The sequence below is a fragment of the Mobula birostris genome, chromosome 22 (genome assembly GCF_030028105.1).
Source record: "Mobula birostris isolate sMobBir1 chromosome 22, sMobBir1.hap1, whole genome shotgun sequence".
NCBI classification, from domain to species: Eukaryota; Metazoa; Chordata; class Chondrichthyes; order Myliobatiformes; family Myliobatidae; genus Mobula; species Mobula birostris.
The window spans coordinates 59,508,304-59,526,305 of record NC_092391.1 but is presented as its reverse complement, the minus strand read 5'-3'; the positions used below and the strand labels follow the sequence as shown (position 1 = coordinate 59,526,305).

The 18,002-nt window shown below is 43.3% G+C and overlaps 1 protein-coding gene across 7 annotated transcripts in view; it reads left to right on the top strand.

Moving 5' to 3' along the window:
* Positions 1 to 18,002, top strand: part of tango2 (transport and golgi organization 2 homolog (Drosophila)) — a 297,896-nt gene that overhangs the window by 236,855 nt on the left and 43,039 nt on the right. For all 7 annotated transcript variants that reach the window (XM_072240861.1, XM_072240854.1, XM_072240855.1 and 4 more), the window contains one exon: positions 13,760 to 13,874. In XM_072240861.1, coding sequence (XP_072096962.1) covers positions 13,760 to 13,874 — 115 coding nt within the window. The remainder of the gene's footprint in view (positions 1 to 13,759; positions 13,875 to 18,002) is intronic.

Here is an 18,002-nt window from a genome sequence, read left to right as displayed (position 1 = left end):
ATAAATAAGCAATAAATATTGAGAACATGAAATGAAGAGTCCTTGATAGTGGGTCCATTGGTTATGGGAATATTTCGGTGATGGGGCAAGTGAAGATTAGTGAAGTTATCCCCTTTGGTTCAAGAACCTGATGGTTGGAGGGTAGTAACTTACCTGAACCTGGTGGTTTGAGTCCTGAGGTTCCTGTACCTACTTCCTGATGACAGCAGTGAGAGGAGAACATGACCTGTGTGGTGGGGGTTCCTATTGATGGAGGCTGCTTTCCTGCAACAATGTCTCATGTAGTAGATGGGGCGGGACATGCCTGATAGGATGTCCGTGGCTCTCTGTATGCTCCCAATTAATTGTTTGGAGGTTCTCGGTGCCATCAGGAATTCTCCTTGACTTTGCGCAGGCACAGGCCAGTTATTTCCATGAGTCAAATGGGATGCATTTTTTTCCCAAAGAGGCCTGGTAATGGCTTCCGTGTTTGTTTCAGGAATTTGGTGTCAGGCATGTGAATGACCTGGACTGCCCAACAGAGCCAGTAGAGTATAATTACAGTACCAATGCTTGGGGGTGTTGGCATGAGATGACTTGGTTTATCTCAAGGGTTTGGAGGAATGAGAATCTGCTGACCAAGAAGATGTGAAATTTGTTGTTTTGTGGCAGAAGTACAATGCAAATATATAAAATTACTAAAAATTACAAAAAAAGTACATAGTGCAGAAAAGGGAAGAATGAGGTAGAGTTCATGGACCTTTAAAAATGGTGACAGAGAGGAGAGATATGTGCCTGAATCTTTAGACTCCTGTAGCTCCAGTAATGAGAAAAGGACGTGTCCCAAATGGTGTGGATCCTCAGTAATGGATGCCACCTTCTTCAGCTACAGCCTCTTGTAGATATCCTCAACGGAGGGAGGGTTGTGCCCATGATGGAGCATTCTGGGGAGGTTTGAGGTATTGATCTTTAAAGGATCTTTCATAGAAGACAGAACACTACAGAACTGTACAGGCGTTTCTACCCAGTTTATTGTGTCAACATTTTAACCTTCTCTAAGAATAATCTATCCCTTCCCTTCAGATAACCAACCTCAACCCATTCCAACCTCACTCCTTCGGAACGCTCTGCTCTCCACTCCCTCCGCACTAATCCTAACCTTATTATTAAACCCGCCGATAAGGGGGATGCTGTTGTAGTCTGGCGTACTGACCTCTACCTTGCTGAGGCACAGCGACAACCCGTGGATACCTCCTCTTATTTACCCCTCGATCGTGACCCCACTAAGGAGCACCAGGCCATTGTCTCCCACACCATCACTGACTTTATCCGCTCAGGGGATCTCCCATCCACTGCTACCAACCTTATAGTTCCCACACCCCGCACTTCCCGTTTCTACCTCCTACCCAAGATCCACAAACCTGCCTGTCCTGGCCGACCTATTGTCTCAGCTTGCTCCTGCCCCACCGAACTCGTTTCTGCATACCTCGACACGGTTTTATCACCCCTTGTTCAATCTCTTCCGACCTATGTTCGTGACACTTCTCATGCTCTTAAACTTTTCGATGATTTTAAGTTCCCTGGCCCCCACCGCTTTATTTTCACCATGGATGTCCAGTCCTTATATACTTCCGTCCCCCATCAGGAAGGTCTCAAAGCTCTACGCTTCTTTTTGGATTCCAGACCTAATCAGTTCCCCTCTACCACCACTGTGCTCCGTCTAGCAGAATTAGTCCTTACTCTTAATAATTTCTCCTTTGGCTCCTCCCACTTCCTCCAAACTAAAGGTGTAGCTATGGGCACCCGTATGGGTCCTAGCTATGCCTGCCTTTTTGTTGGCTTTGTGGAACAATCTATGTTCCGTGCCTATTCTGGTATCTGTCCCCCACTTTTCCTTCGCTACATGGACGACTGCATTGGCGCTGCTTCCTGCACGCATGCAGAACTCGTTGACTTTATTAACTTTGCCTCCAACTTTCACCCTGCCCTCAAGTTTACCTGGTCCATTTCCGACACCTCCCTCCCCTTTCTAGATCTTTCTGTCTCTGTCTCTGGAGACAGCTTATCCACTGATGTCTACTATAAGCCTACTGACTCTCACAGCTATCTGGACTATTCCTCTTCTCACCCTGTCTCTTGCAAAAACGCCATCCCCTTCTCACAATTCCTCCGTCTCCGCCGCATCTGCTCTCAGGATGAGGCTTTTCATTCTAGGACGAGGGAGATGTCTTCCTTTTTTAAAGAAAGGGGCTTCCCTTCCTCCACTATCAACTCTGCTCTTAAACACATTTCCCCCATTTCACGTACATCTGCTCTCACTCCATCCTCCCGCCACCCCACTAGGAATAGGGTTCCCCTGGTCCTCACCTACCACTCCACCAGCCTCCGGGTCCAATATATTATTCTCCGTAACTTCCGCCACCTCCAACGGGATCCCACCACTAAGCACATCTTTCCCTACCCGCCTCCCCCGCATTCTGCAGGGATCGCTCCCTACGCAACTCCCTTGTCCATTCGTCCCCCCCATCCCTCCCCACTGATCTCCCTCCTGGCACTTATCCGTGTAAGCGGAACAAGTGCTACACATGCCCTTACACTTCCTCCCCTACCACCATTCAGGGCCCCAAACAGTCCTTCCAGGTGAGGCAACACTTCACCTGTGAGTCGACTGGGGTGATATACTGCGTCCGGTGCTCCCGATGTGGCCTTTTATATATTGGTGAGACCCGACGCAGACTGGGAGACCGCTTTGCTGAACATCTACGCTCTGTCCGCCAGAGAAAGCAGGATCTCCCAGTGGCCACACATTTTAATTCCACATCCCATTCCCATTCCCGTTCTGACATGTCTATCCACGGCCTCCTCTACTGTAAAGATGAAGCCACACTCAGGTTGGAGGAACAACACCTTATATTCCGTCTGGGTAGCCTCCAACCTGATTGCATGAACATCGACTTCTCTAACTTCCGCTAATGCCCCACCTCCCCCCGTACCCCATCTGTTACTTATTTTTATGCACACATTCTTTCCCTCACTCTCCTTTTTCTCCCTCTGTCCCCCTGAATATACCTCTTGCCCATCCTCTGGGTCCCCCCACCCCTTGTCTTTCTTCCCGGACCTCCTGTCCCATGATCCTCTCGTATCCCTTTTGCCTATCACCTGTCCAGCTCTTGGCTCTATCCCTCCCCCTCCTGTCTTCTCCTATCATTTTGGATCTCCCCCTCCCCCTCCAACTTTCAAATCCCTTACTCACTCTTCCTTCAGTTAGTCCTGACGAAGGGTCTCGGCCTGAAACGTCAACTGCACCTCTTCCTAGAGATGCTGCCTGGCCTGCTGCGTTGACCAGCAACTTTGATGTGTATTCCTTCAGATAACTCTCCATTTTTCTATCATCTATGTGCCTATCTGACAGTCTCTTAAATTAGAATCAGGTTTAGTATCATTGGGATATGTAATGAAATGTGTTAACTTTGTGGCAGCAGTACAGTGCAATACATGATACCACAGAGAGAAAAAAAAGCAGAATTACAGTCTGTGTGTGTATATTAAATAGTTAATTTAAAATAAGTAATGCAAAAACAGAAATAAAAAAGTTTATGCACTTTAGAGTTTTGCACAGTATTGGAGGCAGCTTTCAAGCTTCAGTTAATTTGTTTAATTAGGTGCTAATGGAGAATTTCACTTGCCAAGGCTATTATTAAAACCCAGGTTCACTTCCAGACCGAAATCTTTGTTGAGAATCCATCAGTTGATGAAAGCTTGTAATTGAAGCTGTTCTCCCAGTCCTTCTCACACATTGAGGGCAAATTTTTGCCAGGACAAATTTTCCTAAATAATCATATGTAATTTTTCTTTTTTTTTGTTGTTTTAAGATTAGAAACCAAATAAACACCTGCTACCCCTCCACGAATCTATTTTTAGTGCCCACCAGCACCTGGAGACTGACCTGTTGTTGTGTGTTCTGTGGCACAGACTAACTGTAGCTCTGCTCTCCTGTCTGTCACTCCAGTTGCCTGGAAGATAAAGTGCAAAGCAGCAGGAATAACCGCATTAGGGAATTGCTTTGCTAATAAATTATTTTTTAAAATTGCCTTCCGGAAGTTGTATTAAATTTACATTTCAAAAAGTTCTTTTAAAAGATTGAATTAAATGAAGGTCATGAATTAAAGATGTATTTGGTCCTTGTTTCAGTTTTGAAATGTTTCTTATACAATATTAAGCATTGGAACGTTACCAATAGCATAGCGCAGCTCTCTCAGAATAGAGATAAAATAAAGTTAGCTTTATTCGTCACATGTACGTAAAACATAAAGTGAAATATGCATTTGCATCGACAACCGACACAGTCCGAGAGTGTGCTGGGGGAGGAAGGTACCCCACAAGTGTCACCATGCCTATAAAATTACTAACCCTGTCCTGTACGTCTTTGGAATGTGGGAGGAAGCCAGAGTAGCCAGAGGAAACCCACACAGTCAAGGGGAGAGTGTACCCTAGTTGTTCATGCTATGAAGTACTGCAGCGCCAGAGGATTGACTATTCAGAGCTGGCCATTTAGGCCTTTACATCCCTTGTATAGAATTCACACTGCACAAACAGGTTACTCAGCCCACTGGTTATCTCCTCAAAGAATTCCCACAGATTAGTCATGCAAGATTTCCCCTTAAAGAAACCATACTGACTTTGGCCTTTTTTTAAAATATCACGTCCCTCCTTGGGTCAGCACAGTAGCATAGTGGTTGGCAGAATGCTTTACAGTACCAGTGACCCGGGTTCAATTTCCATCACTGCTTGTAAGGAGTTTGTATATTCTCCCCATGACTGCTGGGTGCTTCAGGTGCTCCGATTTCCTTCCATGGTCCAAAAGGTGTACTGGTTGGTAGGTTAATTGATCATTTGTAAATTGTCTCGTGATTAGATCAGGGGTTGCAGGACAGCGTGGCTTGAAGGGCCTAAAGGGCCTATTCCACACTGTATCTCAATAGATATAGTGCCATGAAGCTCCATCCTTCATAATGGACTCCATTATTAACTTAGCAGCTGTGAGTTCTAATTGAGTTCCCTACAAAGTTAATTTAAAAACGCAAACACGAGGAAATCTGCAGATGCTATAATTTCAAGCAACACACATAAAAGTTGCTGGTGAACGCAGCAGGCCAGGCAGCATCAGGAGACGAAGGGTCTTGGCCCGAAACGTCGACTGTACCTCTTCTTATAGATGCTGCCTGGCCTGCTGTGTTCACCAGCAACTTTTATGTGTTCCCTACAAAGTGAACGTTAGTTTTCTTCCAGATAAAATGTTCCTTTAGAATCTCCTGTTTATTGATGTTTATTTTATAGTTATTGTTCCTATTTTTAGAATTCTTTATAAATAATAACACAACCACATTACGTAGGAGGCAATTTATTCTCATTGATAGAAGACTGACTGGCAAATAGAACCAGAGAACAGGCAAAGTGTTTTCTTCTCTGGTTGTAGAGCTTGACAAGAAGCATCTCCCAGGGACTGGTGCTGGGAGCTCAGTGCTTTACAATTTATGTATATGTGACTTAGATGAAGGTATAATTATTAAAGTATTAAGATATAATTAAAAATTTGCTGTTGCCACAAGCAAAGTAAGAGAGAGAATTGAGAGGAAAGCATAATGAGGCTCCCTAAAGTGACGTTGATAAGACTGCAAGTGGGTAGAGATTTGGTAAAAGGAGTGAAAATGTGAAGATTTCCATTTTGGCATGTAAACAACACACAAAATGCTGGAGGAACTCAGCAGGTCTGGCAACATCTATGGAGATCTCTGAAGAGATGCTGTTGCCTGTTGACTGCCGCCAGGACAGAGATATTGGCAGCTGGTACGCTCCACCAAGGTGGCATGGGACTACATTTGGGCTGGAGTTGGTGCTGCTCCACAACATCCCCACCCCCCACTCAGCAGAAAAATGGACTCAGGGTCTGGGCTATTAACATATATATTTTGCATGATTGTATCTTACTGATAACCTATATGTACTTGCTAACTTGTGCATGTGTAAGGACTAGGCCTCAAGCCGTGGTGTTGCCTGTTTACAACTGCCAGGGAGAGGCTTCAGGGCCAGTGCCACCGGGGGGGGGGGGGCGCAGTGTGGCACAGCGTCCAGGCTGGAGTTGGTGCTCCCCTTCCCCAGTGTTCACTCAGCAGAAGACAAGCAGACAATCTCTGTTGTGGTTGTGTACAGATTTCAGGGGCATTGGGTGGCTTGAACTGAGACTCTTTTATTGTGTGGCTCTATCTTGTACATGCTATGTGTGCTTTGTACACCTTTGGCCCCGGAGTAATGCTGTCTCGTTCGGCTGTATTCATGTATGATTGAATACCAATTAAACTTAAATTGAATTCAATAAAGAAATAACATTTCAGGCCAAGACCCTTACTCAAAAAGTTGACTCTTTATTCCTTTCAGTAGCTGTTGCCTGACCTGCTGAGTTCCTCCAGCATTGTGTGCATGTTGCTCTGGATTTCCAGCATCTGCAGAATCTTGTGTTTCTGTTCATATTATCAAACTGTTAGATTGCCAAGTTCTGCAATATGGAAGGAACTGTGCACCCTGGTTCATAAGTCACAAAAGGCTAGCATGTAATTAGGAAAGCTGGCAGGTCATGATAGTTTACTGCTGGGGAAATTGAAGGCCTGACCAGGGAATTTGTACAAGAATTATATGTATGTGGCATTGATGACCACATTTGGAGGACTGCATATGATTATTAGTCTCCATGGGTAAACTCTAGCCCACCACCTCCCCCTTCCCCCCCTCTCTCTCCCTCCCCCTCTCCACTTCACCTCTCCCTCCCTCACTCTCACTCTCCCTTCCCTCCCCCTCTCCCCTTCCCCTCTCCCCTTCCCCTCTCCCCTTCACCTCTCCCCTTCCCCTCTCCCCTTCACCTCTCCCCTTCACCTCTCCCTCCCCCTCCCCCTCAACCCTCCCCTCTTGTGTGTGTGCAAAATAAAGACTTTTATAACTCCCAGCTGCGTCTCTCCAGTGGCTTCTTCATAGTCACATCACTCTGCAAAGAGTCACTTTACATCCTCCCCATGGAATGCATGTGTTTTCTCCTTTGCCTCCAGTTTCCTACCACAGTCCAAAGACACTGGATATTGTAAGTGATCCCGTGATTAGGTTAGGGTTAAATTAGGGTTGTCGGCTGTTGCTGGGGTGCTGAGGCTTGAAGGCCAGAAGGGCCTACTCCATGCTTTATCTCTTTCTTTTCTTTCTTTTTCAATATTTTTATTAATTACTTGCATAGACGAATACAAAATACATTATGATATTATGGAAACAGAAACAAGGTTGAAATGCCCCATAACTATGTGTAGTAAATTAACCATAATATTGAAAAGGTATCTTTTATTCTAATCTAAAGCAAAATCAAAACGCCATAACAAAAGAGAGAAAAAAAACAGCTGTTTGGTTAAAAGGAAAGAAAAAAATCTCTGACATATAGTCATAAATTCAAACATAATAGCCATCATCATTGCTGAACAAATTGAAAATTGTGAAAGTAGTTCCAAAAAGGTCCCCATAATGTGAAAAAATCTTGTCTAGGTATAGAAATAGAACACCTAATCTTCTCTAGAATTAAACATGACATAACATCAATCAACCAATGGGCGTGAGTAGGCGGAGTGGCATCTTTCCATTTAAGCAACAAAACTCATCTGGCTAAAAGAGAAATAAAAGCCAAAATATGCAAATCATTCAGTTTAAGAGTAAAATCATTTCCTCCAGCAATGCCAAATGAGGCAGTCAGAGGGTTGGATTTAAAGTTTACTTTAAAAAGCTCCGAGAAAGTTTGAAATACTTCTTTGCAAAATTTATCGAGCCACAGACGGGACCAAAACATATGAATTAGAGAGGCCTGTTTGACATTACACCTATTACAGTATGGAGAAAAATCTGAGTAAAAACGAGGGAGCTTATCTTTAGTCATATAGGCTCTATGAACCACTTTAAATTGTAACTTTATCTCTAAATAAATACACTGGCTTGGCAACACTGGCAGGGTGCACAGCACAATCATCGCTGATTTGATTTGATGCTGACAACTCATTTCATTCTATGTCTTGATGTACATGTGACAAATAAAGCTAATTTTTCTTTCTTTCTAATCTCTCTATATTTAAGGTTAGATATATTTGGAGCAGCTGGGAAAATATTTTCTAGCTTATTTGCCAGAATAGTAGGTTGCCTTTTGAGAAAAGGCTGATTTTATGTCTATAGATTTCAAAAGGCTGAGAAGGGATGATGGAAATATACAACATACGATTGTATTCGGCGAAGATGAACTATTATGGAGAAGGTGATTCCTCTGGGAGAGAAACTAAATTAAGGGATTGTTGTGACTGTGAGCAAAGTCACCAGAGAGACACAGCTGGAAAATATAAAAGCCTCTATTCGGGACTCTCACAAGCTGAGAGCTGTTGGAGTCAGGAGAGAGAGCCAACATTACAGCACATTTTTATATGTTAAAGAACAAAAGTAGTAGGACAAGTTACATAGTCACAATGCCCTTATAATGCTTCTTTTGCAGTTACATGATATTATCCAGATTGCGGGATCTTCCCACCAATGCACCCAAAATGAGTGTTAATTACTGTGGTGTCTGAGTTTTAATTTGTTTTATTCATGTGATGGGGTGTTGATTGCATTCAGAATATACAGACATCTCATTCAATTGGATGTCTCCTGATCTGCCTCTTACAGTAAATGTTGTGGTCTCTGGTTGTATTCATACAATGGAGTATTGATTTCCTTCATGCATATGCAGACATAAATCAGTCAATTGGGTGTTCCCTGGTCTGCAACTTACTCTAAAATGCAGCTTCGGGAAGACCATTGTTCCAAGATGCATTTTAAATTCAATCTGCAATCCATATTCAGATCTGGAGGTTGGTTGCTGTTGATATTAATATTGCTATATACCCGAACACCAGAATATGTCCTAACAAGAATCATCCATGTAAGGCAGAAATGCAGTAAAGGTTTTTGAGGATTGTGAGTCTTTGTAATTCTTCTTCAAAGGGCAGTGGAAGCAGAGACTATTTAATTAAGGTAAATAGGTACTTTTGCCAAGAGCAATCATAGTCAGAAGACCATGATCGTCCACATCAAAGGTACGGCACATAATGATGATGATGAAATACAAACTTGATAAGCAAGGGTTGATAAGTCACCATGCAGCAGACAGGAGAGTTGCAGTTACCATCAAATCAGCTGTGATTTTATTTAAAGAACTCAGCAGGTCAGGCAGCTTCTATGGAGGGGAATAGATAGGCAATGTTTTGATAATGATGCTTCACCAAGACAGGCCAGATGAAGGGTCTTGACCTGAAACATGTAAAGGTTCGCTTTATTTGTCACATGTATTTTGAAACCAGAGTGGAATGTGTTGTTTGCATAAAGACTGCTGGGGCACCCCACAAATGCCACCATGCTCCTGGTGCCAACATTGCGCGCCCACAACTTACTAACCCTCACCCATATATGTCTTTGTAATGTGGGAGGAAACTCACATGGCATTGGGGGGGAACGAACAAACTTCTCACAGACGGAGCTGGGAATTGAATCCCAATCCAGCCGCATTGTAGCATTGCAGTTAGCACAATGCTTTCCAGTACCAGTGAGCCGGGTTCTGATCCCACCACTGCCTGTAAGGAGTTTGTATGGTCTCCCCATAATCACGTGGGTTTCCTCTGCTTGCTCTGGTTTTCTTCCACAGTCCAAAGACCTACCGGTTGGTAAGTTAATTGGTCACTGTAACTTGTCCTGTGATTAGGCTGGGATTAAATCAGGGGATTGCTGATTGGTGCAGCTCAAAGAGCCAGAAGGGCCTGTTCAATGCTGCATCTCAATAAATTTGAAAAAACAAATAAAAGCTGTGTGCTATCGTATATCCTGTCCATCTCTCCTCATAGATGCTGCCTGATCCGCTGAGTCCCTCCAACACTTTGTGTGTGGTTCCAGATTCCATCACCTGCTGTTCCTTGTGTTTTCACAACTTTATTCAACTCAGCATAGGCTTGACTTACAAACTGCACACTCAGATCATTTTTCTTGGTTTATATGAAGCCATCAGTCCTAGTCGGATCTCATGAAATTGGACTGGACATTTCCCTGACCAACTTACCCTTGTACATTTGGTGTGCCTGTTCAATGGCTACCATTGGGGAGAGCTGCTGTCAGTATCATCTTCTACCCTGGAATCATTCTCAGCAGTCACACACCTTTCACACACAGTACTGCTCGGAAAACACGCAAGTCCACCACTAACGAATTGTGTGTGCAAACCTCTAATGTGTTGTTTGTGATATATTTGTCTCCAATTCCACAATATATTTGTGGCACCAATCACCCTGACATGCTCTCTTCCCATTGCTACCATCAGGAAGGAAGCTAAAGACACACACTCAATTCCGGAGCAAGCTATTTCCCCTCTGCCATTCAATTTCTGAATGGACGTTGTACCCATGAACACTACCTTACTATGCTTTCATTCCTGTTTTTGCACTAGTTATTTAATTTAACTAGTGTATATACTGTATAATTCACAGATGATTTTGTTCCTTAAATTATCATGTATTGCAATGTACCACTGCAACAAAGTTAACAAATTTCACAACATTTCCCGGTGATATTAAACCTGATTCTCATTCTGACCCATTTGCAAAATTATTGGTTTATGCATCAAGTTTCAGTCTTGCATACTGTTCATACCAGGGGTTCCCAAACTCATTTATGCCATGGACCAATACCATTAAGTAAGGGGTCCATGAACCACAGATTGGAAACACTTGGTTTGTACTGATCATATCATTATAGATTAAGGTAGAACAAAGTAAAATTCTTAACAGTACAGAATAATGTGTAAAAGCTGCAGAGAAAGTGCATGTAGGTAAATAATAAGATGCAAGAGGTGCAGTACTGTGTAAAAGTCATAGGCACATATATATAAACGACAGGAATTCTGCAGATGCTGGAAATTCAAGCAACACACATAAAAGTTGCTGGTGAACGCAGCAGGCCAGGCAGCATCAGGAGACGAAGGGTCTTGGCCCGAAACGTCAACTGTACCTCTTCCTATAGATGCTGCCTGGCCTGCTGTGTTCACCAGCAACTTTGATGTGTGGCACATATATATAGCTAGGGTGCCCAAGACCTTTGTAAAGTACTGTTGTAATTTTATACACTGTGCTACCACACAAAAAAAACATGACATATGTGAGTGATGATAAACCTGATTCTGATATGGGTCTCTATTGTGGACTGAGAGTGGGAAGCGGGTAGGGAGAGGGGAATCATAGTTGGAAGCGGGAAAACACCACAGAGACATTCTGTAATGATCAATAAACCGATTGTTTGGAATCAAGTGATCCTGACTGGAGGTTCAGGGCTGGGTGTATCTGCACCCATACCACCCCTCTCTGTGCCTGGCACTCCTTTTCTGCCACTTGACCCACACCCCTCCCACGGCACTCCACCTTCGCCATTCCCAACATCCTTTGCTCCCGCCAGATTTAGTAACTCACTCACTGCTCCGCTTTGACAAATATAGTACTGTGCAAAAGTCTTAGATGATTAAAGATTAGCTTTATTTGTCACATGTACATCGAAACATATAGTGAAATGTGTCATTTGCGTCAGATAAAAACAGCAACGATTGTGGCAGGTAGCCCACAAGTGTCACCGCGCTTCCTGCACTGACATAGCATGCCCACGACTCAGTAGTCCTAACTGTACGTCTTTGGAACATGGGAGGAAACACAGACAGTCACGGAGCTCATACAGACTCCTTACAAACCCACTGTAAAGCATTGTGCTAATGTACAATACCCTGCCGCCACACTCATATTACTTACAACTAATATTGGAAGTCTGCTGCCAATTCAATGAGCTGTCATTTGCACAGTGAAGCAGATGTTAATTGTCCAGTGGTTAGGTTAGGATTAAGTTTGAGGGGAATTGCTTGGTGGCATGAAGGGCCAGAAGGGCCTATTCTGCGCTTTATCTCAATAAATTTTTTTTTAAAGCTTGGTTAGGAGCAAGGTTTCCTGTGATGCTGAAGTAACATGACAGAGCTGATTAGAGAAAATTTGGTGGAGTTGCAGGGTGAAGGAATTATGCCTTTGTTATATTCCAGTGTGACAAGGTTTTCAGGCTCCACAGACTGACCCAATTTATCCAGTAACTGTAGCCACCTTTGCCTGAGAAATGACTCCAACCAGTGGAGTGATTTCTCCTTGATACTGATGCTGTTGTGGACAGATATTTGGGGTGATGTGCTGAATACCATCTTATTCCTGAGCTCGTACATTGATCGTATTTGTTGACTTGGGCAATGGGATGACCAGGCTTGCTGGTAATTAGGATTGATTGATCACCTTAACCTCAATGAATTTTCCACCACCCTAACTTCTCAAGTAGGCTTCTCAACTGTGGGGCAGTATCAGAACTAAGTTCTGTCCCATCCCGCTCACTGTTTCAATACTAATGTGCTGCAAAGCTTAGAAAATCTATGCAGGAAAGTGGAGAAAGGAAGGTACAGAGCATGAATTCTCTTATAAACAAAATGTCCTCTTTTTATTTTTAACCTTGCACAGTAGGCCAAGTGTGGTGCTGCTCAATTCAAGAGTTTCCTAGTTGTAAAGTGATTTCGCTTTAGTCTTACAGTGTTAACCGTTTATGCTTCTGTAATCTTGAAATATCAGAATCAGAATAAGGTTTAATATCACCGACATTTGTCGTGAAATTTGTTAACTTTGTGGCAGTAAGTACCATGCAATATATAATAATAGAGAGAAAAACTGAATTACTGTATGAATATATGTACTAAATCATTAAATTTAATAAGTAGTGCAAAAATAGAAATAAAAGGTAGTGAGGTATTGTTCATGGGTTCAATGTCCATTCAGAAATCAGATGGCAGAGGGGAAGAAGCTGTTCCTGAATCACTGAGTGTGTGTCTTCAGGCTCCTGTACCTCCTCCCTGATGATAGCAATGAGAAGAGGGCATGTCCTGGGTGATGGGGGTCCTTAATGATGGATGCCATCTTTTTGAGGTATCGCTCCTTGAAGATGTCCTGGATACTGGGGAGACTAGTGCCATTATGGAGCTGACTAAGTTTACAACTCTCTGCAGCTTACTTTGATCCTGTGCAGTAGCCCCTTCCGCCACCCCACCCCCCCAATACCAAACAGTTAAAATGCTCTCCACGGTACATCTGTAGAAATTTGCGAGTGTCTTTGGTGACAAAACAAATCTCCTCAAACTTCTAATGAAATATATGAAATCTGTACATTTATTTAATATTCTGCAAACTGTGTCTAACATTGTAAGCATTTATATAAACATACAAGACCCAAAGGATTGTTGAGGATCCCTACCACCCATCCCACAATCTCTTTGACCCACTACTGTCAGGAAGAAGGTACAGGAGCATCAGGACTAGGTGACAGACTGAGTAACAGCTTCTTCCCACAAGCTGTGAGACTAATGAATACCCTGCCACCACTGAGATCCTGTCACTAGGACAGTGAGCATGTTTACCTGTGTTGTTCATTTCACATGCATTTTGAATTGTACTTTATTAACTTATTTGTGGTAATATTTAGGTTTATGTGCTGTATATGATATAATTACTGTAGGCGCACCATGGTACAGAGGAATGTTGTTTCGTTTGTTTGTATATATGTACAGCTAGGTGACAATAAACTTGAACTTAACCATGTGATTTTAAAAAAATTGTTATTGAAGGCTTTCTGGTGCCAAACTTTCTGACTCAAGATATCGATGGATTGAGCTACTTGAAGAAAATTTCATTGCAGGGACATCTCTATAATGGTTTTAACTTGTTAACTGCAGACTTCAGGTGAGTTCAAACCAATAGCTTATGTTGGGTGCTGCTGACTTTGGTTAAATAAAACGTGGATAAATATTGAAAGGGTTTGACCATTTAATCCCTCTAGCCATCAGTACTTTATATCAATATTAGGAACATTTTTGTTGCTCCAAAAATATTTAAGAAGGGGGTTTGAGGTGAAAGTCTTTCCTCGGACACTTTTAGCAGTAAGGCATTGGACAAGTGCTTGGAGAGGGTAGGTCAGCATGGACAGGTTGGGCTAAAGGGCCTGTTTCTGTGCTTGTGGAACTACAGGTGACAGAATACCCATTTTTCATCTCTTCCCTTCCCACCACCCAGGGACCGAAACAGTCTTTCTAGGTGAAGCAATCATTCAGTGGTTCAATGGTTTCATTTAACATCAGAGAATGTATACAGTATACAACCTGAAATCCTTACTCTTCACAGACATCCACGAAACAGAAGAAAAACCCCAAAGAACAAATGACAGAAATATTTATCAGTGCAAAGCCTTCTCCACCCTCCCATGCACAAGCAGTAGCAAAGCATCAACCCTCTCCTCCCCCCACTTGTTCCAGCAAAACTTACTCTTCTTCCAATCTCGCGTGCTGCATTTAATGTTCATGATATAGTGGCCTCTACGTTGTAAGAGCCACATGCAGACTGAGCAATCACTTTACACAGTACCTGTGCTCATTCCACAGGAGCGGCCCCAAAAGGCTGATTTATACCTGTGCGTCAAAAGTACGCCGTAGGGTGACATGCACCTCCCCAAAAAGGTAACTCACGCGTCGCGGCAACACATACCGCAACAACTGTGATTGGTCTGCTTGGTAGCATTGCATTTCCTCCTACGCATTTCCAGTTGCTTTTCTCGCCATGTCTGTACACTGATGTGAAATAAATGGTTGGAGACAATGAACCAAATCGTCAAATCTACCTGCCAACATCCGAAAATATTTGAAATGCATTTCCTCAACCATGTCTCTCACAAAGAAACTCAACACAGTGGCATAGAAACCCCACTGCCAACTAGCATTTGGTGGTGAATTGCAGAGCGATGCAGACACAACTACGCATGCTCGCTACGGCGTAGGGCTACGCAAAAGTATAAATCAGGCCTATGGCATGGCCCGTACGCACAAGTATAAATCAGCCTTAAGCCTTCTGTATTCTGCAATGTTAATTCACTATCCTGCTCCCACTCTGACGTTTCTGCTGGTGGCCTCCCTCACTGTTACATTGAGGCCTATCGTAGGCCTGAGGTGTAGAACTTTGTCTTCTGTTGGCGTACGTCACAGCCTTTCAAATTCAATCCCAAATTATGCAAATTCAGGAAATTTGCTTTCATTGTCTGTATCCGAAATTGGCCTGATGCAAGTCATTCATCTGTGATATTGGTTCAATTATTTCTGAATTCAGCCAGAATTCAAAACCAACCAATTTACATGGTCTCTGTGCATGTGGAATAGTGCCCTGATAGTATAGCAGCAAACATCCTCTGCTTTTAATTAACTTTTCCGCAGAATGCTGAGGATTGGAAAACAAGGATGATGCATAAAACAAGACTCTTTGCAAACTCATTGACAGGCACAGAGCAACACAGCACAGTACAGGCCCTTCAGCCCACAATGTTGTTCTGACCCTTTAGCCTGCTCCAAGGTCAATCGAACCCTTCACATAGCCCTCCATTTTTCTTCCATCTAAGAGTCTCTTAAATGCCTCTAATGTATCTGCCATTAGCATCACCCCGGCATTGTGTTCCATGCATCCACCACTCTCTGTGTAAAATGACTACCTCAAACATCCCCCCCTAAACTTTCCTCCAGTCACCTTAAAATTATGCCTCCTCATATAGACGGGTATTGAAGGAGATAAGGAACAGAGCTGTCAAGTTCTGTTGATTATATTTATTTATTGAGGTAAAGCATTGAATAGGCCCTTCAGCCCTTTGAGACGTGCCATCCAGCAATCCCCCAATTTAATCCTAGCCTAATCAAAAGACAATTTACAATGACCAATTAACCTACAAACCGGTACACCTTTGGACTGTGGGAGGAAACCGGAGCACCCGGAGGAAACCTACACAGGCATGGGGTGAATATACAAACTCCTTACAGGTAGCAGTGGGAATTAAACGCCAGTTACCTGTACTGTAAAGCATTATGCTTACCTTTACCGCCCTGTCCCACATTTCTTCTATTAAATAAGACCGTAAGACATAGGAACAGAATAAGGCCATTCAGCCTATTGAGTCTATTCCTCAATTCCATCATGGCTGATTTATTATCACTCTCAACCCCTTTCTCCTGCCTTTTCCTTGATTTACTAATCTCTGCTAAAGAAATTCTTCATCATCTCTATTCTAAATTGACATTCCTATTCTGAGGCTGTGCTCTCCGGTTTGAGACCCACCCACTATAGGAAACATCCTCTCCATATCCACTATGTCGAGACCTTTCAATATTCAATAGGTTTCAATGAGATTCCCCCCCCGCCCCCATTCTTCTAGCCTCCAACGAGTAGCTCTGGATACATTAATCCTTCTATTCCCCGAATCATTGCCGTGAACCTTCTCTGGACACTCTCCCATGCCAGCACAACTTTTCTTAGATAGAGGGCCCAATACTTCTCACAATACGCTATATTTAGTACTCCTGTAGGGGGATTTTACAATGTTAAAGATACCGTGTAAATATAAGTTATCAGCTTACAGAATTTAGCTCGTTCATTATGTGCCATGTTGTACGACGTAGGCGATTATGGTCTTTCTGAGACTGTGATTGTTCTTGGCAGATTTTACTACAGAAGTGGTTTGCCAATGACTTCTTCTGGGCAGTGTTTTTACAAGACAGGTGACCCCAGCTATTATCAAGGGAGATTGTCTGCCTGGTGTCAGTGGTTACATAACCAGGACTTGTGATATGCACCAACTGCTCATACAACCATCTGCCACCTGCCCTCATGGCTTCACATGACCCTGATCGGGGTGTGGGGCACTAAACAGATGCTCCAAAGGTGACCAACAGGCCAGCAGAGGGAAAGAGTGCCTTACACCTCCTTTGGTAAAGACATTTCTCCACCCTGCCACCCAACAGAATAGAGCAGAGGAGGCAAAGTCTTTGGAACACACACAAAATGCTGGAAGAACTCAGCAGGCCAGGCAACATTTATGGGAAGGAGTAAACAGTCGATGTTTCAGACTGAGACCCTTCATCAGGTCTTTGTCAGAAATGAGTAGTGGAAAGAAACTCACCGGATTTTTCTGCTTGGAAGAATGCCTTTACATTTCTAGTTGTGACCTGTTATCAGCAGTGCTGTTGTATGGAAGTAACCACATCCCAATAAGTATTCTTATGCTCCAAAATCTTCTCAGTCATTGAACCCGTTCCCAGTTATCTTGTTTGGAAAGAAATTCTGATCGAAAAACTAACCAGAGGTCCAGAGGGGACTTCCGGGTCATCAAGGGAATGGCGGCGTAAGGCAAAGGTCTCTCGGCAAAAAAGAAGGTAAACTGCCCCATAATCGAATTTAGACAAATACTTAATATTGCATAACTATATTAATAAAAGGGGCAAGGATGATGTCTAAGAACAAGATTAAAAAGTCCGCTTCGAAGGCTGATAAACATTAAGAGACGCAGCAAGGCGACGGGCCCAGCTCCCCCACGGCAAGCCAGGACAGAGAGAATGAGGGGGAATCGGTGACTCTGTCCTTGATTCTCGGAGAGATTCACGAGTTCCGACAAGATAACAGCAAACAGCTGGAAGATATTAAAGGAGAAATAGTAAAAACTAACTCGCGGATAGATGAAGCCGAAGCGAGGATTGTTGGAATTGAAGAGAAGCTACAAAATGCAGAGGAGGTGATAGTAGAAATGCTGAAGCTGCAAGACCAGCTCCAGTGGAAACTAATAGATCAAGAAGGCCGCTCGAGAAGGGAAAATGTGAGGATTTACGGAGTTCCCAAAGGAACTGAAGGTAAACCCGGATTGATGATTCCCTTCGTGGAGAAGCTACTTAGAGAAAACCTTGATATGCCGGCCGCAAAAGACCTACGGATAGAAAGAGTTCACCGTGCGTTGGCACCACAGCCTCCAGCAGGCGCCCAGCCCAGATCGATTCTGGTCAGATTTCT